This window comes from Anoplophora glabripennis, unplaced genomic scaffold, assembly GCF_000390285.2.
Source record: "Anoplophora glabripennis isolate ALB-LARVAE unplaced genomic scaffold, Agla_2.0 scaffold460, whole genome shotgun sequence".
NCBI lineage: Eukaryota > Metazoa > Arthropoda > Insecta > Coleoptera > Cerambycidae > Anoplophora > Anoplophora glabripennis.
Window position 1 is genome coordinate 97,971 of NW_019416794.1, and position 27,779 is coordinate 125,749.

Here is a 27,779-nt window from a genome sequence, read left to right on the forward strand (position 1 = left end):
TTGATTGATTGCAGTATAAACCAACAAACTGTATTTCCATTACCGTGAACGCTTTTGAGAGGAGATATGTATTATCTGTCTAAAATTTCGTGAGATATATGTTTTAAGCTAAATACACATCCACAATTTCGATTTGCCCCCCACCGAGAAATTTTTCTGGGGACGCCCATGCCAAGAGTTATATGAAACTGTCTGGGGGTAGTATATTTAAGTCACTGCTCTTATCACAATTATGCCTTAGACACAATGTGAATTTGTCCGTAGTTTCTATTAATAAAGGATGTCGTCGACCATTTTTTGTAGTCATAGTAGAAGGCGAATATTTTAGGAAGAAAATGATTTGGTGATAACTATGTTTTACCAAATTCATCAACAATAATAAATTTTAATATTTTCCTGAAAGGGCTGGAGCAAAACTTCCAAAATTTTACCAAAACCATGCGTTTATTCAATTTTGTAGAATACGCCAGTACTGGCAAATCATATTTACACTTTAGTGTATTCATGGTTGCATATACAAAAAAAAAAATAAAAAAGCAAAACTATTTTCCCGCCTATTTCTACCATCAAAACATAATTCTTTTAATTCAAGTTATCACTAGGGTTGCCAGATATCCCGGTTTGACCCGGAGCCTTCGGGTTTTGATGGTACATCTTCGGGCTCCGGGTTAACATGTAATTTTTCCGGGTTTCCTGGAAAAATTGTGATTTCTTCTCCATATGTCCTGATTCTGTCAGTTTTTTTTAGTCATCAATTATTTTCCGGTCCAGGTAGAGAAATAGATATTTCCTGAGTACGTCCTTTTTTTTAGAGATCGATTTGTTCGAGAACAGTCGGACTCTCAGTTTTTCCGAGACCCTTTTTTTAGGCATTTATTTATTTCTCCGGGTCTGACATGAACTAGATCTGGTAACCCTAGTTATCAATGAAACGCTGCTACAATTTAAACTTCTTGTAAGGAAATGATAGGGGAGATGAAAATAAATGACATAAATGGTTCAATTGTATATTATATATCAAACAAACTCTTTCAACTGCACAGAAAACTCGCGTTTACCTTTCTAACATGTTCTGCCTGCTAACATTTACATAAATTTAAATGTTTCTGATGCCCATTTTACATAAACTGTCTTAACAGTTGAATAGTTGTTTTTAAAAATTGGATACAAGAAAAAAGTGAAACTGGATTCACGGTGATTTCAGAATAAACATCAAGACAACAGCGTAAGCAATTGAATTTCCAAAAATGACCGATATAATAAATAAAATCATGTTCACAGGAGCAATATTGTCCCAAGTTTTCCAAAATCACAATTACTATTTCTAATTATTATACTTTTATATTTAATTATGGATGCCCTTTCACCCACAGAGCCAATATACACATATATATCAGAAATTACAATGTTAAATATCTTGCATATAGTGAATTAAATAGATTAAAAGGGAAGAAATAAACTTTGTAATACGCTACATTTCCAAATATCGCTATATGTTAAGCATTAGATTATACTATTATATAAGATTATAAATTGTTATTTAAACAATAAGAGGGCAATTTTCATAAACATATATTAAAACTGATTACTAGCAAAAAATATTCCAAATAAACAAAAAACCCTCCCAAAAATACATTCGCTTAAAAACTAAAAAAGAAGCAACCTTATAAAGTATTTAAAGGAAATACATGCGAATGTTTATGTCGCCATAATACATCAAAGAAAACAGCAACAATTTTACAACACAAGGGATACATATTTTATGAACAACCACTAGAATTTCGTCCGGTTATGGAGAAATTTCTAATATATTACTATATCTTTGTGAGCTAAATTGATCGATTCAAGAACTACGTGTAAGGATAAACAGCTACTAAAATATTAAAAATGTCATATTTCATGTTTCTTTTGATAAGCAATATCTTTGTATTAAATTAAGAATCCATTTGATTCGATTGGTTTAATGTTTTCGTGACAATTACTTTGTTGTTTCCAGTTACAAGTTCAGTGTATTTAAAAGCTATATTGTCTCCTATGAGCAATAGCGCAAATCTGAACATTAAATTTTCGATTACGAGTTGTGCACTTTTTCCGTTAAATGTCCCATCTGAAATACTAATCGAATGGGCGGTTTCACGTCTCTAACGGAAGAAGTCGGACCAACTCTCATTTAGGACTAATATACATAGAAGTGTTTGTACATTTTATTGGGCAATTTTTTATAAACGATACAAATGATTGTATCTTGCAGTGAGGACAAATGTCAAATTTCAAATTTTACCAAATTCACATATAAGGGCCACGTTATTTTGCACAAGCAAACGAGAATTTTCAAGGGAATTACATAGTCGTGTAAAAAAACTTGTTTTAACAACCAAAGGTCATAGCGAAGATTAGAATTGTTCACGATTTTAATTTTCCTACAACAAAAATCCTTATCAGATCGAACCACTTCAAGGAGTAAACAAACTTTTAGGCTCGCTGCACATTTACGACTCAACCCATCCGAATTGAAATGAGTGATAATTACGTTTTAATCTTACCTTTGGATATTTAGACCTGCTTATGAAAAATATAAGCATAAAAAAGTACTTCAATACCCAAAGGTATTTTTTTCACATACACTCACAGTACGCACCACTCTGTAAACAAATGTAAAGATAACACAAAAAAAGTCACACGATGCCATAATACACAAAAAATCGTATATGTGCAACGCATTTAAAGCCTTTGCGTTTGACTACGGTGGAAAAATTTCCCCGAGGCGTTTATATATGAATTTAGTAAGTTTATAATTCACAAAAAGACTTATACGGTTGATTCGGTTTTATTGAAAAATTTCAAATATTACACCGAAAGGTCATCGAATATATATATATTATATAGCGAACCATCCTTAACCATCTTCTGCGCAATATAAACTGTCTCGATCGTGGGTCGCTGACAATCTACATTGCTCCATTCAACAGATCTAACGTATAAATACCATAAATATGATCACAGTAGCACTTATAGCGCCCTTTCTCAGTCAATATATAATTATAACAGTTGTAACAAACATAGAAAAATATACATATGCTCTCAAACAATCAGTCAGCGTTGCAGACCATCTGAACACAGCTATAGCAGTGTCGATACATCGTTCCAACCCTGTAAAGACCTACCATTGTTAACCGACCAATACCAGCACCAACACTGCTCTCGTGGATTATCGTTGTCGAGCTAACGCGAATTAAAATCAGTTGTTTTGTTTCGGGGCACTTTATAAGAGTCACTGTCTCGGTGTCCGCAAGTTTTATAGCGAGTGGCATTATAATAACCATTTCCTCACGATTTGTATACAAAAAATACAAAAAAAAAAATAATAAAGTCACATACATCCCTCATACAGACCACACAACACACGAGTTCCACGCTTAGAATCTTAATTCGAGGTGGCATCTACCCTGCAAGGAGCGTCCCCTTGACCCTTGTGTTCTGTGCTCTTGTTGCAGTCTTCTTTTTTGCCTCCTGTACTCGTAGAACCGTCCTCTGTCAGGATCACATCATTCACTGGAACGTCTCTGGAAATAGAAAACGAGGTTTATTCAATTCGAGCTCTTCGCTGATTTTACATACCCGCTTTCAGTTTTAACTGTTAATGTCGGTCCCTGCGGCTTTTGACCCTTGTTAGATTTGTTAGTGTTACGTTTTTTGTTTGCCTACAAGAAAATTGAAATTTAGTAGAGTAATTAGGGGAGTAAAAGTAGGTACCAAGCTACCACAAAAAAAATATGTATATATAAAATACAAAAAATTTCATATTGTAAATTAATCATCTAATAAAGTGATTCTACAAAAACTAATGAAAATTAATAAACAAACATAAACGATATATTTTTAATTATGGTCAAAAGCAATTTTAATTTTTATTAGTTATTGGTGCATTAGATGTTTACATACATGGATTAAAGACAAGAGCATAAGTAAGTAACAGTAAGTAACTATTAGTAGTTTACAAACCGAAAATGAAACACCCTACCAACTTTTCACGTTAACCCTACCAGTAGCATAATTCGCTAGATCAGCTTTTGTTTACCACAGACCTCCTTTCAATATTTCTTTGTTGTTTTGGACCCCTAGTTACTTATAGCTGGCATAATTTTTTCCCCATCATTTGCACCAAAGGATGAGCATATTAATGTTGAAATATGGTTTAACGTGAACAAGTATCGCTGCGTCTGCCGTTGTAAATCGGTAGCGTTTAGCCAGAGGCGGCTACTCAAATTTGTTTTATATTTCAAAAACTCCTTGATTTGTACCACATGCAGACTGTGAAATACGGCTTTAGGAATACAATTTGACCACAAAAGTGAAATGGCAGACAAAATGGTCGGTAGCGTTTCTTAATTACAGCCAGTAATAGAGTTCCACCGTAAACATTGTAGTGGTCTGTGAGTGCAAGCGAGATGACTCCAGGCTCACAAACGCGCAGTGGCTCTGTAAATAGATTTGTATGAAAATAAATATAAGCAAACATATATTTTATTGAAACAACATTCAGTAATAATAAAACTAAAAATTATACACTGAAATAAAAAATATGAAAATTTTGCCACTTTGAGGGACAACTTTGTTTTAATCGAAAGTGTGTACACATTTCATTCTTTTCTAATGGCATGTCTATAAACTTGTCATGCTATATTTTTTAACATAATCGTGTATCTAAAATAAGTTAAAACATACCACTACGAAAGCCATTCTTCCAGCGTGTGTATTTTTTCTAAACATTTTTTTATTTTAGCAATCCTACATGACGGCCTAATGAAGCTTTTTATTTTCGTGGCATTCAAAAAAACGTGGCAGCAGATTAACGAGCGTGCATTGTATACTAATATTGAATTATAGTATATCTGAATTTGATAATTTTGGCAAGCAAAAAAATTGGGGCTTTTAGCCAACGACTCCCCCGTCGAGACACAGGAATGCTAAAATAAACAATGTTTAGAAAAAAAATACACACGCTGAAAGTATGGCTTTCGTAATAGTATAAGTTTTAACTTACTTTAGATAGACGATTATAAGTTGAAAAATATAGCACGACAAGTTTATAGACACGCCATTAGAAAACAATGAAATGTATACACACTTCAGATTAAAACAAATAAGTGTCCCTCAAAGCGGCAAAATTTTCGTATTTTTTATTTCAGAGTGTATAATGTTTAGTTTTCTTATTACTGAATGTTAAGTTTCAATAAAATATATGTTTTCTTGTGTTTATTTTCGTACAAATCTATTTACAGAGCCACTAAACATGCATCCAATGTATTAAATCGAATAATATATCCTTCTCAGTCCGCTGCGCGTTTGCGAGCCTGAGTTCATCTCGCTTGCACTCACAGACTGCTATGAAGTTTATAGTGAAGCCCTATTATTGGATGTAATTAAGAAACGCTACCAATTATTTTGTCTGACATTTCACTTTTGTGGTCAAATTGTATTCCTTAAGCCGAATTTCATAGTCTGCAGGTGGTACAAATTTGAGTAGTCGCCTCCGGCCAAACGCTGTCGGTTTGCAATGGCAGATGCAGCAATATTTGTTCACTTTAAACCATATTTCAACATTAATGTGGTACAAATGATGGGAAAAAAATCATGCCAGCTCTTAGGCTATTAGATATAAGTCCCAATTTAAATGGGTTTGATTAATTCTAAATTGCACCCCAAATGTAAATTTTGGAAAGATAAACAATAAATTACACCCTCACATAAGATAGTGCATTTTCTTAATTAGTTGTTATTGGTGGTTAAATGTTCTCAGAAACTTGGCGGTAGAGATGGGAAAATTCCCAAACTATGAAAATTCCTGGAAAGTTTCCATTGAAAATTCCGGAAATTTTCCGAAAATTTCAAAATTTTTTTTGGATTTGGTATTATGTTCTACATACCATCAGCTTTCCAAAAAGACCAAATACTTATATACATTTTTATTTATATTGGTATAGGAAAAATATAAATTATGTATTAATCATCCATTAGAAAAAATTACATGCTGAGGGTTACAGTACGTAAACACTATACAGTATACAATATTTATCCTTATTTTTTAACAAACAAATAGTAAATACATTAAATAATTATACTAGTTTTAAAATGTAATTGTACTTTGGTTCAACTATCAAAATTCATATTAAATTTGAAAAGGAGGCAATTTATGAGTCTTGTATTGCTCTCTATTATGTAGATTGTAGACTTAACAAAGATTAAAATAAGTAAGTGTAAGTGTTTTCCAACTTATTTGGATAATATGGTCTTCTGGTATTCCGAATTAACCGAAAATACGAAATTAACCAACGATTTTTTGTGTATGTTCAATGTTCGTAGAAGTTAGAAGTAAAATTGGCTCCAAGTTTACAAATTGTTAGAAATATTCCCGGAAAATTTCCGACGGAAATTTTTTCAGAAACTTTTCAGGGAAAATTTCTCAAGCTTCGATTATTTCTTCCCGGAAAATTTCCGTTTTGGAAACTTTCCGGGACGGAAAATTTCCCATTGCCCATCTCTACTTGGCGGACTACAGCTTAAGAACGCCTGGGTTAGATCATGCTACCCTTGTGCAAATATCTTGATATTGGTGATTTTGGTTTAAGCAAATATTAGGTAGAGGAAAAATAACAAGCACTCTGACTACTTCTAAGGTGGGACTATCTGTGGCTTCAGAGATACTCGCAATTGTCATATTTCTATTTATTATTTCTCCATTACTTTTTCCATTACTTAATATTGTGAAATTATAACAGCAGCAACAACAAAAAAACGAGGTATCTAATATACATTTTTCTTTTTTAATGTAATTTTGAAATATCAAGTTGGAATATGTTATTTTAGAATGATTTAGTTCTCTACATTTTTATATCAAATTTACGTTTTAGAGATTAACTGCTATAATAAACAAAATATTTCACAATATTTCACACAATTTGGCTTTTTGATGTTTTAGATGTTTATTCGTTAGTAATTTTACAGCAGTTATTTCCATGATGACATTATATGCTATTCCTATTTTTCCTCTCCCTATCTTTGAGTTCAAAATGAAAATGAAAAGAAGAAGCTACTGACAGACATTATTGACATTGCCTACTTAATAACATAATTAAATCATGACAAAACATGGATGTTTCCATGATAAGTACTTTTAATCATAATTCACTCAAAAAAAATATTAGATGGAGGGAAACCATATTAGGAAGTTCAAAAAATCGGATTTTTTCTTTTATTGCGCAAATTGTTAGTAGAATTATTCAAGAATATGCTGCCTAAATTTCAAAACTTCTCATTCGTTTAGATTTTATGCCTAAAACCAAATGCCTCTGGTCAGCACTTGGGCATACAGCAGGTAGGGCAGAGTGCTTGTTCAGGGATTCTAGTCGTTTATTAAGCAAGGAAAGAACAGATGCAAGCTCAGAATGATGCCTGAGGAAGAAGGACTGCTAAATTGTACTGGAGTCACTGATTGATTGGAAAGCACTCTATATATTATTAATAACTTTCTCAAATTTCTAGTTTTCGCAAATCATCAAACTAGTTTTTGTCGAAACGACATTTTTTTTATTCACGGGAACTCTAGCTCAGAAAGTTATGAACTGATCATTATGAAAATTTAAAGTGTTTCTTTATAAAATTACAAAGAACATTAACCAACAATTGGGATGATATAATTTTAATGGTATTGTTTATTCAAAATAAGTAAAAAAAAAAAATGATTTTTTTCAAACACGTGTCAAAACTTCAATTTTTACAATTTTTACCCGCAATGAAGTTCATATTCTTAGAAAACATATTATAAATGCAGGAAAACAACCATTTTGCGTTCAGATCAAAATTGCGACCACCACAATTCTCGTGAACAACCAACTCAGACTTAGTTAATTACCTCATCCCTGTGACAGTTATAAATGACATTAATTAAAAAGGAACTGATATAATGTAGGGTAATCATTTTTACCCTCGTACATGAGTTAACTTTTTTCTTGTTACTGATACATGATAGACTAAATTAGCAAAATTGTGCATGTTGCCAGTTCATGGATATTCTTTCAGTTCCTGAAAAATAACTTGTTTTGGATAACAAATACTGAAGAAAAAGTTATCTGGATAGATCGACATCAAAGTAAGTTACCCAGAACTATCGGAGACTGACAGTCAACCAATTATCGGCAAAAATGAACATGACATAATTCAACATATGAGGATGACCAACAATGAAATTCGATAACACAAACACGAACATTTATTGCAATGAACGTCATCACAGGCAAATTGATAAGCAAGATGCATAAATATCATGTTTTACACGATACCTCCTGTAGAGAATACCTTGCCCAAAAATATTAAGAAAAATGCATGAAATGAAATATACGTTAAATATGTATATGCATACATGTTGCCAATATCTGTCAAACTTGACAAATGTTGGAAGTAATGAACCTGACAGCACTGAAAGAATTACTCATAAAACTTCAAAAGCAGTGAAAAGATACACTAAAAAGCTCTAAAAATTACTACAACTAAACCGACGTACTCATTTTTTAATCTATTTTCATAGGATGTAGTCAAAAAATGAGAAATCAGTCTATTATAAATACTTGTATTTTCTATTTATTCTACACCATACCTTTTTAATCCTTGATTTTGTTGCTTTTATTTAAATATTTAAAAAATCAGGACAAAACATACTGTGTAGGATATTCTCGCTCATTACTTCACTCATTACAAAAATGTATTTTTTTTTTTAATTAATGTATAAGCAACATGTAAAGAATTGTAAGCAATTTAAAACAATTAAATAATGAAAAAAAAATAATAAATAAATTGCAAGGGCTCGAATCAAAACCAACTAAAAAAGCAGGTATTAAAAAATTCATTAGCACAAAAATTTCTAATAATACGACATAAAAAACTGCATAATCACTTACCTGATTCCTTCGAGTATTAACTGGAAAGGTCGGAGGTCCAGGTTTGCGATTCTGTCCTCTTCCCCTACCCCCATAAGTATTCTGATAATTTCCCATAGCTCCGCCGCCTCTGCCTCTACCCTGAGGAGGAAATCCCCCGCCAGCGGGAAGGACTTGCTGCCTCATGTTTGGCTGAAAGCCGTAGTTTGCCCCCCAGGAACCCACTACCACGCCGGCAACCTGTAACTGACCACCCCTGGACGGTATCGGCCTCTGGCGCAAGGTTGATGTACCTCTATTCGATGGTAAATTCATTGCTGGCAAACAGTGAGGTGGGGGGAGCCCCTGTCTAAGCATAGGAGCTGTAAACAAATGCACGTGTTATTTTAATAAAAATAAATTTAAATTTCAGGAAAAATTGGGTTTTCCTTTTAAGTGGCATTTGTAAGAATAAATATAAATAATTTTGTCTTGACAACATTTTTTAATAACAAAGATATTTAGTTTTAAAAGAATTACATCCATTAAAATTGGTAACAGGACTCTGCAACAGGTTATACAATCTCAAGGTAGAACGGTCTTAAATTATGCAACTTACAGTTGCAGCTGAAATTTTATAAAACGTGTCAGTACAACCAAGTTTTATGCTGTTAGCGATTACGCAAATTGTGTTAGAACATACCTAATTATATTAAATGAAAACTAGGATATTTTTCTTAAATGTAGAAATAATCTATAATCTTACATATTCATGTAGCGAAAATATTAGAACTCTCTTAAAGGTTGTAAATTAACAGTTTATTAAAGTTTGGCGTGTCAAATAAAATTTCAAACATTACCGTCCGACTTCCATAACATAAATATAAACTCATACATTTATTGACTTTATTTTATAATGAATAATAATAACTTTAAATAAAATAATTAATTTTTTTGCTTATCATGTAGTTTTACAAATTAATATTAAAGCGAGGAAATGATGACATTTTCACTATGGAATTAAAAATCTTATGCAGTGTCGAAACTATGAACAAAAAATTCAGGTCATTCTACCCAAAAATAATGGATACATTTTTGAAAACTGTATTAAGAGAGCTTTCATGATCAGTTATTTTTTTAAATTAATATTTTGCAAATACTTCTTTCTCAGTTAAGTGATTTATTTCAAAGTACACTTATTGGTACACTTCACTGGCAAAAAAATTTAAAATTCTGAAGTTCTAATAAAAGCACTGACTAGAAAGTTGACAATTTTTTTATGTTCAGTATATCAAAAAATTAACTCAATATTAAAAAATAAATAGCCACCTTGTTCTAATTGAAAGTTGATAACATTAATTGTTTTTAAGAAAACACTCATTTAATATTTAGCACTAAAAAATAGTTAAAGGTGACCTACGAGTATTATAGTGTAAATCACAAATTTTTTGTATACCTATATTATATCCACTGCCCCTCAACTCCCGATCTTCCCCAACTACTCAACCGCGTACGCGCGCTCGGCCGTTTTTGAGCATGTTTGGAATTTTTCACCTATTTCGCATCATTTTATCGGAAAATTTCAAATACGTTTTGTAGTATTACACTTCTACTTTTAAAATCCGACTTAAAAATTAAAATCGCACCACCTCCAACGCATTCAGATACTTTGCAAAATAGTGCTCCAAAAAATTGCGATTATGCCAAAACTAATGGTCCGTTTGCTTTGTTCACACTTAAGAAAACGCATTAGGCGGTCGCGGTCCCGTCGCATCGCGGACCGTGCTAGTCTCGGCCACGCGTGGCACAATTCCTTCCCATGTTTTATAATGTATGCATTCGTACTAGACATTCGTGAGCTAGTCTCGCTCGCATCGCATTCTCCTCCGATATTTTCCAAAGAATCTCAGGAGACCGTGATGCGATCGAAACGAAAGTCTAATGCGTTCTCTACTTTAAAGTACATATAATTTACTACTTTTGTGCACAGGGTCAGCTCTCCAACTTAAAAAATGGAGGAGTAATGAATGTAATAGTAACTATTCTTATAGAAAACCGGTCCCGGTAGAATGGTACGAAACTTTGTCGAATGATAGTCCCCAATGTGTTGATCAAAAAAGTCCATGACACGTAGGTCTGAAAAACTACCGTTCTGAAGCTACAGCCTTCTGAAGTTTTCGAATCCACATGCTCGATGACCATCAAGTCAAGTCAAGAAGGTGCTTGCAACTATTTTCCGAAGACTGAGAAATGCTGCAGATATGCTGATGACGGATAAGTTCAGCATGCGTAAAAAACATAAGATGTCGCTCAAGCAGTACGTGTCGCTATCGCTGTTCTTCAGTAGGTGCTTTACCGATTTTCTGGAGACTGAAGGATGATACAACTATTTTGACCACGGATTCACATTCAGCACACGAAAATACATCAAGAAACAACCAGTTTGGTCATTTTATAAAGAAATATTTGCTTTTATTCATTCTCCCGTAAATCGTTGGACTAGATGGTCATCGAGCATGTGGATTTGATAACTTCAGAAGGCTGTAGCTTCAGACCGGTAGTTATTCAGACCTAGGTCCAATGGACTTTTTTGATCGACACATTGAGGACTATCATTCAGCAAAGTTTCGTACCATAAGGATAGTTGCGGGGTCTTTTTCCGATTTTCCGGGTTTTCTTCGTTTCTAATTATCTGATCAGATCGATCGGCCTCTCGTTTTATTCGTATTTCGATTCTCTACAATTGTTTTTTTATAGCATTCAGATTACTTCGTTAGTTTAGGTTTTATAAGCAAAAAAAGAACTAAAAAAAACGTATTTTTCTGCATAAAAAATGTTTATAAAAAATTAAATAGTGATAAATTTGAGTAGGAAACATAAGCATATACCTGCAGTCTTTTATATGATGGCACAGTGCGTTTGCTACTAATATTTTTATCACAAACAAAACTTCTATTGATTGGTCTACTATTCTAATAAACTTTTTTTACATACTACATCAATTTGTTGTTATCTAATTTATTACTTCTACTTTGCTGTTAAAAATTTGTAATCATGTTTAAGGCATCATAATATTATTTCAAAAATAATGTTATAGGATTAATATAATAGAATTAATTTGCTCTCATTACAGCCTGCAAAATGTAAAAACAAAAATAGCGAGCCCATGGCCGCACAATGGTATAATATACAGAATCGACGGCCGCAATAGAAGTTTTAAATGAAGACAAATAACAGTGAAGGATTCACTTAAGGTTAAAAACTAGATAAAAAACTTATTTGGTTAGACTTCTTACCTCCTGTAAAAGGTGGAAGAGGAACCTTGGCAAATTTAACATCGAGACCTTCCAAGATGGCTTTCCTCATACGTTCCACCTTCACCACTCGTTCGATGTAGTTCTCGCACACCTCTAATATGTTCTTGGCGTGCGCCGACCTAGTGAGAGTGTAATGGAATAATTTGCCATCAAAATACAGCCAAGGACAACACATCAACCAAGGCAGAGGTGCCCCACAAGCGTCATTGGCCAGGAGGGCCATATCAACACCCTTCATAAACAGAGCTGCCAACTGTACACCGCGACTAGTCACTACATTTAACTAAGAATAAACAAAATGTCAATGCAAAGCTACAAATTTATATTTGATTCTTACCGTTAGTTCTTGTAAATACTGAGGATTCATAAGATTCGGATTGAAGGCGTGGCACAAAAAGGCGTCGAGCTCATGTCGGCGCATTACTGGCCTATCTTGGGACATGACGTACCTTAACACGCACGCCATGATGAGCATGTGTTGTGGGACATACGCCGTGTTTAATATTAAAGGCGTATCAGAATTAAGACAAGACAATAAAGCTCGCATGCGCCTCCTCTTGTCATCTACGGAAGGTCCGAACCATAACCGTTGTAAAGTCGGCACAGCCCAAGACAATGGCTCGGCTTTCACTTCCTCGGGGTACTGATATGGATTGGAACGGCTGTAGATCCATTCTTTTATAAGGATGTCTGGTTGTGGAGCATTTTCTGACACATCACCAGATTCTGAAAAAGAATTGTCAATTTCTATATTGCAGAACAACCAAATACTTAACGACAACAAAAATCTACCTCTCAACTAAAAGAAATAAAAACAAAAAATTTTTTACTGGTAGAAGCGTCAGAATTGCCAAAACTGAATTTTCCGGCGATGGGCGACTATTTTTATGTTTTATACCGTTCCGAGTCCTTCGTGGACGATTTTACGGCAGAAAAATACAATTTTTATTTTAACATTATGAAAATGTCTGTTTACTTCGGCTATGAATGGGAATTCAGTTACCGATATGGACAACCCTGTCTAGAGGTGATGATGGAACAGCGGTAAAAGTGTCGCATTGCGTTCCAGAGGTCCACGGTTAGAAACTCGTACGGGATCCCTAAGAATTTTTTTTACATATTACCGTATTTTACTTTCATTATGGAGTTTTCTTTTTTAATCTTTTAATATGAAAAAAATATAACTTTTCAAATATGTTTTTATACACAGGATGTCTAAAAATATTGCGCTGAACTTCGAACGGTCTAGAGATAATTATGAAGTTACGATGTTGATGACTTTTATATACAGGGTGTTCCAAATAATGTTATATATTTACCAACCGGCGAGGAAAGCACCGCGCAGCTGTATTCATGTCACAGCGTGGCCCGAGAGCCGTAAGCCTGTGAGAAAGGTCAACTCCGCGTCAGCGGAGCTTGCCGACCTTTCTAGTATACAGGGTGTATTTAAATGGAGGGGCACAAATGATACCAGAGATTCCTTGGGTGAAAATAAGTCGATTTAACCTAACATACCTATATCCCAAGTCGCATAATAGATACAGGGTGTCAAAGTGAAAAATAAAAAATGGTTTTTCCTAATAATTCCTATAATTTTAGTCAGAAATGTTTCAAATTTTCAACAGATAGGTTTTTTAATGATGGGAAAAATAATACAATAACGATTTTTGAGTATCGAGTACGAGGCACCCTCTGCAGGCAATGATATGCATTGAATATGTAGTAACTTTTTTGCCAACCCCCGTATACAGCTTTTAGTAATAAAATATGAAATACTGGACTTTATTCAACAAAAAAGGTATACTTATCGAAAATGGCTAAAACCAACCGTTGTGGAAATATTTTTACTTTCAAAAAATTAGTGTTACGGATTTATACCTCCATGAATACCAAGGTACAAACAGACACTTTTGTTAATAAATTCAGAACGCATTACCTTGCAGTACTTATTAGTTGTGTATCTGTATTTAAAACCAAAACAGGGCTCAGGAATCAACGGAGACAACATTATTTTTCCTGTTTTAAATTTACTTTACTCTTTTTGCGTTATATTCTAGCATATGTGAATACACTTGTTGTATAATTTCTATTTAATTGTTTTTTCGGTGTCTTTATTAAAAAACAGATTTTCTTGTGCATGTCAAATTATTTAAACCCTGCATTCAAGAAATCTCATATGAAATAACAGTTCAGGTGAAAAAATATTGCAAAATACTTTTATTGTTAGTTTAAAAATAATTATTAGAAAAAAGAGCAAAACAACTAAAACCAAGAGTCACTTAACAACAGATAATTTAAGAGAAACAATTGGCTGACAATAAAAGAAAAACAAGATTTTTAAAGGTTATTTGAAGTAATTTCCATTTTCCTGCAACATATCGACATACTCGTCATTAGTATACATAATTTGTTATTTTATTCAATTCCAAAACTATTTAATATTTAGGACGCAGGTAAATAGTGACTAAAATCAGTTAACACTTTAAACTAATACTTCAAAATTGTAATTTACGACTATTATCAAATGACATTGACTTACTCGTTTTTTTCTATTATTTAAGTCCTTGGAATTCGTGGAGGTATAAATCCGTAACACTAATTTATGAAATTAAAAATATCTCCTCAACGGTTGGCTTTAGCCATTTTCAATAAGTATATCTTTTTTGTTCAAAAAAGTCCAATATTTCATATTTTGTTACTGAAAGCTGTATACGGGGGTTGGCAAAAAAGTTCCTACATATTCAATGCATAACGTTGCCTGCAGAGGGCGCCACGTACTCAACACTCAAAAATCATGATCATATTATTTTTCCCATCATTAAAAAACCTATCTGTTGAAAATTTGAAACATTTCTGACTAAAATTATAGAAATTATTTAGGAAAAACCATTTTTTATTTTTCACTTTGACACCCTGTATCTTTTTTATTATGCGACTTGGGATATAGGTATGTTAGGTTAAATCGACTTATTTTCACCCAAGGAATCTCTGGTATCATTTGTGCCCCTCCATTTAAATACACCCTGTATACATTATAAACAGAATGAACTGTTAACTGTATTTCTTAAGTAGTTTTTGAATCACATCCTACTCCATTCTACAACAGTTAAATAATTTACTTCCGAACACGCCAGCATTATCATTAACTGGTAATGTGGTACTTTGCGGAAGAAATTACACAATTTTTTTTCATCTCAAATTTATTATTAAATCCTCGTTTACCAAAGTTTTACAATAATACTGAGAAAAAACTTACCTTTCTTTTTCGTATGGACATATCTCAGATGATGTAGGTTGAACAAGACGGCATACACCTTCTGTCGCAAAGGTTGATATATATCGTGTATTGGAGGGAATTCTCTGTTACCTTCGTCTTCCATCAGACAAGGCAAACGCACTTCTTGTGTACTTAAGACGTGCAAAATCATGGGGGCCATCAGACCCTTCTGATGGCGCAGAGATGCAGTACGTAGCACGTCCGGTGAAACAGTTGGGGTAACAAGATTTATGCTAGCTGAAATGAAAGAGGGTCGGTATAAATATGAAAGTTGATCAAATCTTAAAAAACAATACAGAATTTTCTTAATCAAATGGGATCACTTCTCATAATAATAAAGTTTCTTTCTTATACAGGGTGTAACTTTAACACGTTCACTGCCCTTGACGCGCTGGCGCGTCAACCTGAACTATGCTCCGTTTCTATTCAATGTGAGGTAGTTTGTTCGGTATTAGCAATTAACTATTAGCAAATAGATTGTTTTTTTTCTACAATGTTTATTGAAGAATGTACATTTTTTTACACAATTTATGTTTACCGATACTTATGTTTTAATATAGAAAGTCTGTTTATTTATTTTTGACCTTTATTGGTGTTCATTTTGTTTTCATATTTTCTAAATTTTGTTACACATTTTGTTTATTTTGTGGATTATCAAATATTTGTTTAAATTTTTTTCCATTTCAAATATATTTCGTAAGTCATATTTCGTAGGTCACTAATTATGAGGAAATAACGGACGCACCAATGCGTCCAATAGCACCCAGTCTCAAAATTAGACCTCCAGTGCCATGGAGGCTCCAGCCCGTCAAAAAAAAATTACCAGGAAGCGGCAAAATACATTTGTTACATCTGCATACTTATTTAAAGAAGTTTTTAAGGCAAAATTTTTAGTTTTCCATAAAAAACATACCTGGCACTGGGCACGGACTTAGTTACCATAGTCGGCAGCGAACGTGTTAAATGGGGGTCAGTCAGCGGAATATGAATCTGAAATTCTTTTTTTTTAATCAAATAAATAGTTGAGTTATAATTAGTTTCTTATAATGCACTTTAAGATTGTTGGCAACTTACAATGCATGCAGAGGGAGATGTGCAGGTCAATGGTGACAAAACGAAAGGGGTCAGTTGTTACTCCGCATTTAAAGACAGTACATATGTCTAAATTTGAATGTTTTTTATTGTAATCAAATTCCAAATGAACTGCGTATCCTGAGGTTCACATAGTTAAAAGTGGCAGGTTACACATTTAAGAGATTATGTGAGATTTGGACGGCAATACGCTAATGTTGAACGGGAACAAATTCAGAGAAGTGTTATAAAAATCATGTCAGTAAACCGACTATTTATTGATTTCATATTTCAAAAATATGTTTTCTCAAAATCTCTACCATCAACCAAAATATGACAACAATAAATACTGTCTAGGGCAGGGGTCGGCAAGTAATTTTAGATGGGGTCCGGATATTTTTAAAAATGTTTAACGAGGTCCAGAAAAAAAATTCATATTTCTTACAAATTTTCATTTGAACTCAAATTTAATCTGCTTACTAACCATTAAGAACTCAAAACACACACAATTGTAAAATACTAGAAAAAATGGTAAGGTTGGCACTCAAACGTAAAAAAAACATTTTTTAAATAATTTATTTGAGTAATTTATACTTTCAAAAAATTTTTGGCGGTCCAGTATTTTACCTTCCGCGGTCCGGGCCTGGACCGCGGTCCGCCAGTTGCCGACCCTTGGTCTAGGGTGTTATTAGCAAGTAATAATATAGACATCTTTAACATCCTCAAAAACACTGTATATTTCAATGTTTCAATTTATGAGAAATTGTCAAAACCAGTTTTACACACAAAAAATTATCTCTTAAAAGTACTCCAATAATAGCCACCGAAGATCAATATAGATGATCTCATCTTTCAAACTAAAATTATTTGTCAACTGTGTTTCTTTAGAAGTAGCAATGGAACAGTACTACCACTATTGCATCACAGTTATTTATCTGCTTCCACTTAACACCAGTACTAATTACTTAAAAACCGAGTACTTGAGGGAGGGAAGCTATGTAAGTCTGAATACTCACAGAAAGCCTGTATGGAAGTTATAACTGTTATCACTAAATTTAAGAATGCATGCTATATTAATTGTATACAATTAATGGTCCTATTCTGTAATTTTCTTAGAGTGCTATAAATTTATAGTGATAAAAAAATATCACAAGATATATGAGTAACGTTTTCAGATATATTCGTTTGCTTTTCTGTAACATTTAAAGTAAATCTCATTAATACTTTTTGCATTATTAATTACATTTACTAAAAAAATTATTAATGTTGAAGATCATCGCTTACAGTCGCTGTAATATGTTACAGAATAGCACCATTAATAAATTTATATTTCCAAAACTCAACATGTAAATGACTATTTATCGACCATTTATTTTAATCATAATTCTGTGAGAAATTTAATAATTGAAATTTTGCAAAATGGAAAATTTCCAAGTTCCCAAACTTGCCGAGAAATTTCCCCTTTTCCCTGAATCTGATACCAAAAAAAATAATTTTAGAATTTTTTTTTAAATCATTTGCCAAGTTATAAGGTTTTCACAGATGTGTCAGTCCCATGAATTGAAAAATGTATATTTTTTTTTGTATTACTGAAAAATATTATGGGGATGCCTAAAATAAGATAATTGTTGATCCCCTCACATGTATAAACAGCCAATAATATAAATACTATTTGAATCAAATTTAATTTTAAATCATTCAGATCATAGTCACAGACATTCTTCAGCAATGTAATTTTATTAAATTATTACGGAATAATTCAAAAACTGCGACTTCGAGATGACATCTTCGATAACGGCCATCAATACTGTCACCATAACAAATTAAAACGTAAAGAATTTATGTTTCGTACTAGTGAGTAATGCTTAATTTACACGCTAATGCAAACTAGTTTGATTTTTAAGTAGTGTACTGTTTGTTTAATATGTTAAAATTACCTTGTTTCAAAGTCTGATTATTTTTGGGAGAGGGAGGTATACTGCTTGCAGAATTATTTGAACCGACTAGAAGATTCACCCTTGTTCCGGAAGAGCTTCCCGCCAAGCTTTTAGCGGAGGAAACAGAACCATTCGATATACCATTAAATCTTGAAGAGTCTGACGACAGAGGAGAATCATCTAAAGTAACGACCATGCGTTAATTCAAATTTTCTTCTTTGTAGTCTTAGATAAAACTTACCGCTGTTTGCATTTTTCAAGAGATTAACGTCCAATCCTTCGAAATCTGTTATTATGGAATTTGCAGTAGCCAGTCTATAATTTTGCAAACTTTCTTGCTGAAATAAGAATAACGTAAATTAGCTATGATCTACTTTTATAGGTATCTGTAAACTGTGTTTCTTTAGAAGTAGCAATTGAACAGTACCACCACTATTGCATCACAGTTATTTACCTGCTTCCACGTAACACCGACATCAATTATTTAAAAACGTAATGTGGTACTTGAGGGAAGCCATACACCCGGCTACACCGGAGGGTACAAACTTAATACATTCACATACATTCATCAACACGTTATAACATGTGCCAGATTTGTCTAGAGTGCTTATTCTCATATTTGTCCACAATGTTCATTTGACCATGAACTAGGAGTTTCAGAATCAAATGAAATCCCGTTGATCATATCACTTGTGATGCACACTCAGTTTTAACTTGAAATGTCATTTTAAATTATAACTTTTCAAAACTGTTTTCTAATGTAATTGTTCGCAAATAGGCCTGCCAGATCTCTAGACATCAATTATGACATCGATTTGTCCGATTGCAATTGCAGAACCTTTTTTTAGGCGTCAATTATACACACGGGTCATGTCTCCAAATTTGTCATGAAATATTCGCAAATCTCAAATGTTCCATGTTCGAGGTAAAGGACCTCCTCGAATCCTCATGGAAACTTTGCTATATGATAGTTCTAATCACGTGGATCAATGAACACAAAGTTAAAGTCCTTTGTTTTGGACCTAGGGCTCCTGAAAGTTGAATTTTCTCCCCTTACGCTGCATAGTAAGAATACAGCAATTATTATTTTCTGTAAAATTACATTACATTAAGGAGGTTTATCTGATTTGTAATTGACAAATACTCATAAAAAAATTAATATAAGCTTATTAATATGAAGAAAATCCTCAAAAAAAATTATGACTAGTTTGGATATCTAAGAGACGAGATATTAATAAAATAATTTTTCACGATTTAGTACGAAGTCTTATGAGAAAGCAGATTTTTTTGGTCTTTCCACTTAGAATACGCAACAATTGACGAACAGTTTCCACAGCAACTTGTATAAATAGGAAACCAATATCTAAGGAACTGTATGATAGCTCGTAGAAATCGATTTGGTACTTGTAAGATACATAATTTATAATAATTCTCCTTCAAACTGCTGTTGTTGACTAACTTAATCTCCATATGCGTGATAGCGGCAAGGCTGCGGTCTCAACGTAGGGTATTATTTGAAATTTGCAGGTGTCCAAACAAACAAGTGATTGAACGCGAGCGAACGCCAAGCCGAGCGCCAGCCAAGTGCAACGTTGCCAAATCTAAAGGCTTACTACTTTAGTCACTAGCGAATCTACAGAAACTCTCATTAAACCTTAGACGTACCTCCGTACCCGATAAACCCCCTTAATAGTTAATGAACCTTGTCCGATTGATTAGAGATGTTTTCAACTTCGGGTTCTGCAGAAGTAGTCTATTTGGACCAGAAGTTAATTTTTTCAAATAAAATAGTATATTTTTTTACTGTGAATTCAATGGTTTTTTGAGCTCTAAATGGCTTTTGAAGTTGACCTCGTGTCGATTCTTGTGAAAAGTATCCTACTTTCAGTCGGAATTGGAAGTTGAAAACATTTCTAATGGATCGGACAAGATCCATTTGCAATTAATGTAATGTAATTATATAAAAAAGAATCATTGCTATATTCTTACTATGCAGCGTAATGTAGCGTAAGGGGGGGAAAGTTCAACTTTCAGGTGCCGTAGGTCCAAAACAAAGGACTTTCAGACTTTGTGCTCATTGACTTTTGATCCACATGATCAGAACTATCACAAAGCAGTTTCAAAAGAATTATCAGAAAGCCACTTTCCATAAGTATTCTGCGGGGTCTTTTAGGGATTCTTTTAGAGCGGTTTAGGAATTGTCAAATCAGTCTCTACTCTGGAAAAAATTGTTCAGGAAAGTTTTTAGGTCTTTAATAATAAATGCAATCTTTTGGGAACAATTTTCTAGTAGTCTGAAAATTAGACCTGGAATAAAGCTATTAAATGACATAAATGTATCCCTAATAAAATTTATTTACTGACTCTTTTTACATTAGCATATTGAAATACATCGACGCAATGTACTTATTGCCTGCGTGTTCATCTATAATGTGACATTGTGCATCCAATTGACGTGCGCATTGAAGAATGTAGGCACAAGAATTAGGACATATACATATGTCTGTGTACCCAGCTTATATCAATAAAGTAGGTATGCATTCACATACAGCGTGTTCTGCTTAAGGCTGGCGTTTTGTAAACAAGAAACTTTTAGTAAAACGATGACAGAACAAAACAATCCATCTACACTATAAAAATGTTGAAATACAAGAAATCTTGTAATTTTTTGTAGTGAAAAACCAGGGAAAACATGGACACCCTTTCCTGTTCTGTTGAGGATTTTGTAAAAATATTCAATTATTGATTATTTAAATTTTTTAAGTTTCAAGGACAAGGGGGCCCACGAAAAAGTGTCTTAAGGTTCCCCGCCAAAAAGCATAGCACTATAAGATTCCACATGTCATATCATAAAACCCCTGTGTACCAAATTTAGTGATTCTCGTACAACAGGGTTCTGAAATATAAAAAAAGACTATCCTTAGGAGCGGATTTCAGGGGGCTGTAACTCCGAAAGAGGGAGCCACTTGGCAAAAACAAAAAATACGGGTCCCCTAAAGTTGTCTTAAGAATATGTGACCAAATTTTGTTGCATTAATTTCGGGATACTCTGTAGTGCAAAAATCAAAGTATGATAAATTTTTCAAAGGAAAAAAATTTAAAGATTACTACCCAAAGGGTTCTGAAACACAAATATACCCATTTTTGCAGTACCGTTATAATATACAGGGTATTCACTTAAGACGGATTCTTCCATAACTGATAATATGAGTATTACAGAAAACTGTCTCAAACAAAAGTTGCGTTATGCTCGATCTTACCTAACTATATTTTTTCAAATGGAACACAATGTATATTATTACATTTCTGAACTGCCGTTGAATTTAAGGCCTACTTTAATAAACAAATATTCGATCCAAGTACACACCGTTCCGATAATACTTCACGACTCTTGTAAAAAAATTGACATTTGGAACATGCTATGAAATACCAAATATCTCCGAAACTGAACACGATACTAAAATGTGGTTTTCATCAACATGAAAATGAACATGAGAATATATATCTTCCGTTAAGGAGGTTTATCGGGTACAGGGGTACGTCTAAAGTCTAATGAGAGTTTCTGTAGATTCGCTAGTGACTAAAGTAGTAAGCCTTTAAATTTGGCAATGTTGCACTTGGCTGGCTGGTTTGCCTTGTCGTTCGCTCGCTCGCGTTCGATCATCCTGTTTGCTTGGATACCTGCGAACTTCAAATAATACGCTATGTCCAAACAGCAGCGTTGCCGTTACCACACATATGGAGGTTAAGTTTGAAGGAGAATTATTATAAATTATGTATCTTACAAGTACCTAATCGATTTCTACGAGCTGTCATACGGTTCCTTAGATATCGGTTTCCTATTTATACAAGTTGCTGTGGAAACTGTTCGTCAATTGTTGTGAATTCTAAGTGGAAAGACCAAAAAAATCTGCATTCTCATAAGACTCCGTACTAAATCATGAAAAATTATTTTATTAATATCTCGTCTCTTAGGTATCCAAACTAGTCACAATTTTTTTTTTTTTTTGAGGATTTTCTTCACATTAAAGCTTATATTAATTTTTAATTTTTTTATGAATATTTGTTTGTCAATTCCAAATCAGATAAACTTCCTTAAAACACTTCAAAAAATTATTTTCATATCTTAGGAAATTTTTCTAATGTTTCAGAATGTTATTTGAGCAATGTCTAATTTACAATTTTTTTACAGCAAAGGAATCTAAAAAATATTTTTTAGACCCAGGAGATATTTGATATTTTTGAGGAAGCTCTAAACGTCAATATTTTTATAATAATGGTGTGTAGGTACTTGAACCCAATATTTGTTTGTAAAAGTCAAAGTATAAATTCAATGGCAAATTCAAATATGCAATACTATACAATGTTCAATTTAAAAAAATTAAGTTACGGCCGAGCATAAATGGGACAATCTATAAGTGAAAATAACTAAAAAGTGAAAAAAATTATTTGGAACAACTTTTATTTAAGACAATTCTTTGCTTTACAGCTGTAAAAGTGGCTGTCTAAATTGAACACACTGGTACAAAACTGAGCACATTTTTGTCCCAGTTTACTGCTGTACTATAAATAAATACATAAACATTTTTAAAAATGTGTAAAATCTCACCTCTTGTTCAGTAGTTTCTGAAGCAAATCCAGAAGTATCCAAATCTAAATCTTCCACTTTCGCTGCAGTTGAATTTTCGTTTGTTGTACTGCTGGAGCTTTTCTTAGGCTTAGAATTAGCTTAAAAAAGACAATACACATACTCAGAAGTTCAATGCAACTTACAACATTAACTTTTAACAACTTCATACAGAGCCTTCATAAATGTTTACAAGCCACGTGGCTGCCGAGCTTAACAACCCAACATCACACTGGTACTGATAAAGAAAAATCCCTAAATCTTGACATCAATATTAATGATTCGTTTACGATGAACAGTAACAAACTGTTATGCCTATGATCGCTGATTGATCGAATAGAATCTCGTGAAAAATTACACCAATCACAGCCGGTGAAACAGAATGTTGTGTTAAGGAAATAAAATTACTGTTCCACACAAAATTACTGGTCACGTAGCTCATAATCATTTATAAAATGGGTAAAAGGGTAGGACGTACAGTTGGACTTTAGTTGAAAAACTTACTTGGAGGTGTACAATATTTGAGGAATCCACTGGCCGTACCATTTAAATAATACTGTACTGACTGTCTAAATTTAGACGCACGTCTGTCTTCTAACAAACCGAAGACAGCTATCACTAGACCATCCATGTTAGATGGGGAAGGAAGGTTACGTACATAGTCGGCTAATTTCTTTACGTTGTTCTCAGCACTCTGAAACAAAAAAAAAATTGGGAAAACAGATTTATCATGAAAAATAAACACTACAACATTAAATAAATCAGAACGCTGGGATAGAGTCTTCAGATTTATATATCAGACCCGAAAGATGAATATCATCATTCAAAATGTATCATACTCAACATTTTAGTTTGTTCATATACTTACATTTTCTGCAGGAACTTTAGTTAAACCAAGCTTCTTGTATAAGTCTTGTAAATCACTTTCAGGCAAAAGGAAGTTGCCAAGAAGAGCAGCCATGATGCAGACTTGTTCTTGAGTCACCTTTAATGTCTTTGTCAATTCACTTATCATATATTCTTTGGTTTCAATAGATCCCTAGAAAATAGATTACAAAAAAATAATAAATTTCAAACATTTCAAATATAAAACATACCTTATATGTTAACTTAAGATTCTCCGATGAAAAATAACGAGGTGGATCAAAAGCGGCATATTCAGCATCATCTGCCAAAAGCCCATGAAATCCATATTCACGGCAATATGCAATGACCTCCTGATGATGATCATCCATAGTGCACATCTACAATTTTTTTTCTAAATAAATCTCGATATTAAATAAGAGCGATTGATCCGAGTTTATGAGGTATGTTGATAAGATTTACCTTCTTAAATATACAAAACATGAATTTTTAACAATACATCATGAACATTTAGAAGAATTACCACAGTAAGTTTTTTAACTTTATGAAATTATTAAGAATATATCTGTATGTAAGCATCACAAAGTTGCAGTGGAGAAACGTGAAATTTTTTCATGGGTAGACTGAGAAAAAAATTCAAATTGTCTAACGAATTAAGTTATTTTTTGTAAAAGTATCTATATCATATTCAACTCACATTAAGTGTTAAGTACTTAAAACATAATAATAAATAAAAATGTTATGATTCTACATATCTAATAGAAAATGTATAAAAAATTAAACAAAATATATCAAATAAAACGAGGAGTATTGCAGCTATTCCAGTTGATCATATGCATCGCCATGCTCCATAATGCAGAAAGCAGGACAATACATACTTCGCTCGCCGAGTATGATAGACAAATGACCAGAAGACAAATTCAGAAATGTTGACCCAGCTATTATTTAGTGTCGCGTCACTCAGCCGGGTCTTTAATCAGCCAGCGAGGTAATTAATTCGACCCGATGCCTTTTTTTGGCCGCTAATAGATACATTTGGAAAATATAGTTTGTACATACATTAGAATCGTTTTAAGATTGTCATTACGTCACGAGTGTGTCCTAATATCAAAGACTGTCGTTGCCGACATGAATTCATTATTAAACATGCTAAAAAGAGATACAATGATGGTATAAATGTCTTCATAGTCTCAATCTATCACAGACAACCCTTAGTATGTATGTAGTGTATTACAGTGAAAGAAAATGAAGGACATTTGTTGGGTATTAATTTTAGACTGTAGTTTGTCTTTAAAACAACAGAACTGACACTCAGATTTGTATATATTTTCTGAGCGTTGAAATATCGATTTTTTGGCATATTTTCGTATCCAGGAATACCAGTATTAAAATTAGCGAGATATCCAGATTTGGGAATTGTCAAGATGACATTTCATTTATATGAAAACAGTGACTAATTTGACTAGGATTTTTCGTCTTAGTTCAAACGAATATTGCTTGACGCAATGGAAAAGATACAGTGGTTTTAGTGTATAATGTTTTGGGTAGACAATGTCTACCTTGTCCTTGTCTACGTGTACACTTTGCCACTGCCAAGTTGCCTGCAATTCATACATAGTTTTTATAAAAGTACCTAGGTTTGATTTATTCACAACATAAGACAAGAATGTCGATTAATAAAAATTATTTTCCTACATAAAAGTGGTTTATATTACTTTTAAAATTAAAAAAATATAAACAGACATAATTTTCAGTTTAAACTCTGAACAAACTATAGCTGCAACTTTTAAGAATGGAAAAAATGTTTGTACGATATTAATGCAAACATACCACAGTTACTCCTAGATGACGTAATGCCATTCGGAGAGCAGATCTAAGGCAAGTGGGTGGAGTCCACCATATCTTGGGCGGTGGCGTAGCTTTAGTGTTTATATGTTTTAATACCATTCCGACTCTTTGGCGAATATTTGCTTGTTCCGCAATCCATTCGTTCATGCGACACTGTTCGATCGTACCATTAAAAACCACTGCCAATTCTATATTACCACGTTCTATGGCACGGGTGAGAAGTGACAAAAATTGTACCATACGATTCCATTGCCCACCACAAGCCCAATCTGAAAGGAAACGAGCAAATAATACCAAATGTCCCTAATATAATCTTGTGTACAAACTCACCTGAGAAATATCCTCCATATAATCGATCTAAACAGTTCTCAGCATCAACAATTAGTTTCAACTTATTTCCAATAGGTCTTATTTTACGATTAGCATTGTGTGGTTGCTGCCTTTGAGTAACATTTCTAGCTATCTTTAAGAGATCTACAGATACTGCTCCGCCTTCGAGACTATGACTTTCCAAAAATTTTTGTAAATCGTGAACACCCATTTTAATACAAACTATTTTTTGCTTCTTAAGAAATTAATAACTAGAAACTCTTATTCATATTGAATCTGTAAAAAAAACTAGCAATTTTAGTAAATTTAAAGATATTCTTTAATAGTAAAACATTTTACAGGTGCACAAAAAAACATAACAATTATGAAACCCTAGCCGCCATTACGGCGACTAAACTTCAATTAAAACGATTATTATAAGTGAACAGATACGCACTGCTTGCAAACACGATTAAAACATTGATAGACAATCCACCTTTATTCAAGTTACGATTTTTTTCCGATTCAGTACTTAAATACAAAATTTCACCTTACTGAAGGAAATAACTACATGTAATCTTTAGACGCCTTTCATTTTCATGTTTGCAAACTGCCGGCAAAGAGAGTCCTACGAAACTCCATATAATAGAACATATCGTATCTAAATAAAATTGAATATATAAAGAGAAATAACTTACATATTCATGTTATTACGAAGAAACTGATATTTTCTACCTCTACTTACAAGAAATTAATAAAATACATGATTTCCAGAACAACACATGAACAAAATGTTTACCGGAAGCCGCTTTCATTTCAACGCGCATGACGGATATGTCATGTCACTTGTTTTTATTTCGAAATTATTAAATTTTAGCGGGAATATGTAAATACGTTTATTTTAGAAAATGTTAAAAAAAAATAACTATTTTGACTAAAAACTAATTTCAGATCATCCCATTTTTTAGGATCTGTGTACACGGCACTACATAACATGAAATATACGAACTGGATTATTTTTTATTTTCAAAAGAAACAAATTTAAGTAAAAATTATTCTATTAATTGAATAACGAATAGACAGAGTAAATTTTAAGTAGGTATCAGAAAAACACTTCTATGTCTTAAGTTATTTTCAGTACATAAAAATTAATGATTTGGCATGATATAAACCATATAAACCCAGTGTCCACTGTTTCTTCACCCATAGAAAATTGTCTGTTTAATGTCCGTTTGCATAAAAAAATATATGAGTGGTTTTGAGTCTTTGAATATGGTTTTATTTTTTATACATTTAGAGCAACTCCCTCCTGATATTTAAATAAAATTAAGAGAGTAACCGCGCCGCGCCATTATTCCATGGCTAGAAATTGGCCTCAATGATTTGGGATCGAGGGGGATTATCCCTCTTTATCCTGCCTCATCTCGTGTAGGCCTGGACAGCCTTCGTAGGTGGGCCGGCTAGGGCCCTTTCTTCTGGAGTGAGTAACCAAAATTAGAGGTGTAGTGGCCTTGAGTCACGGTCCGTAAAAACCATAGAAAATTGAATATGAATATATTAATTTTTCTATGGTAAAAACAAAGCCCCCGACACCGGCCGCATTTGCGGTCGGGGTAG

At 33.2% G+C, this 27,779-nt stretch overlaps 1 protein-coding gene across 4 annotated transcripts; it reads right to left on the reverse strand.

The window, feature by feature from the left end:
* Positions 1–993: 993 nt before the first annotated feature.
* LOC108911364 (constitutive coactivator of PPAR-gamma-like protein 1) lies at positions 994–26,990 on the reverse strand. Of its 4 annotated transcripts, none has more exons than XM_018716280.1 (15): positions 26,908–26,990; positions 26,184–26,459; positions 25,836–26,122; positions 24,239–24,385; positions 24,010–24,180; positions 23,646–23,835; positions 23,124–23,242; positions 18,756–18,852; positions 18,515–18,694; positions 15,486–15,743; positions 12,567–12,955; positions 12,209–12,512; positions 8,955–9,295; positions 3,619–3,701; positions 994–3,563 (listed from the first exon to the last, which is right to left on the reverse strand). In XM_018716280.1, exons 2-15 carry the CDS (start codon positions 26,392–26,394, stop codon positions 3,425–3,427), a joined length of 2,916 nt encoding a protein of 971 aa, XP_018571796.1. In that variant the 5' UTR covers positions 26,395–26,459; positions 26,908–26,990; the 3' UTR covers positions 994–3,424. The 4 variants fall into 4 exon arrangements, with proteins under 4 accessions (XP_018571796.1, XP_018571798.1, XP_018571795.1 ...); XM_018716282.1 differs by having other exon boundaries at positions 18,515–18,673; positions 26,861–26,964; XM_018716279.1 differs by having other exon boundaries at positions 26,861–26,964.
* Positions 26,991–27,779: the final 789 nt, after the last annotated feature.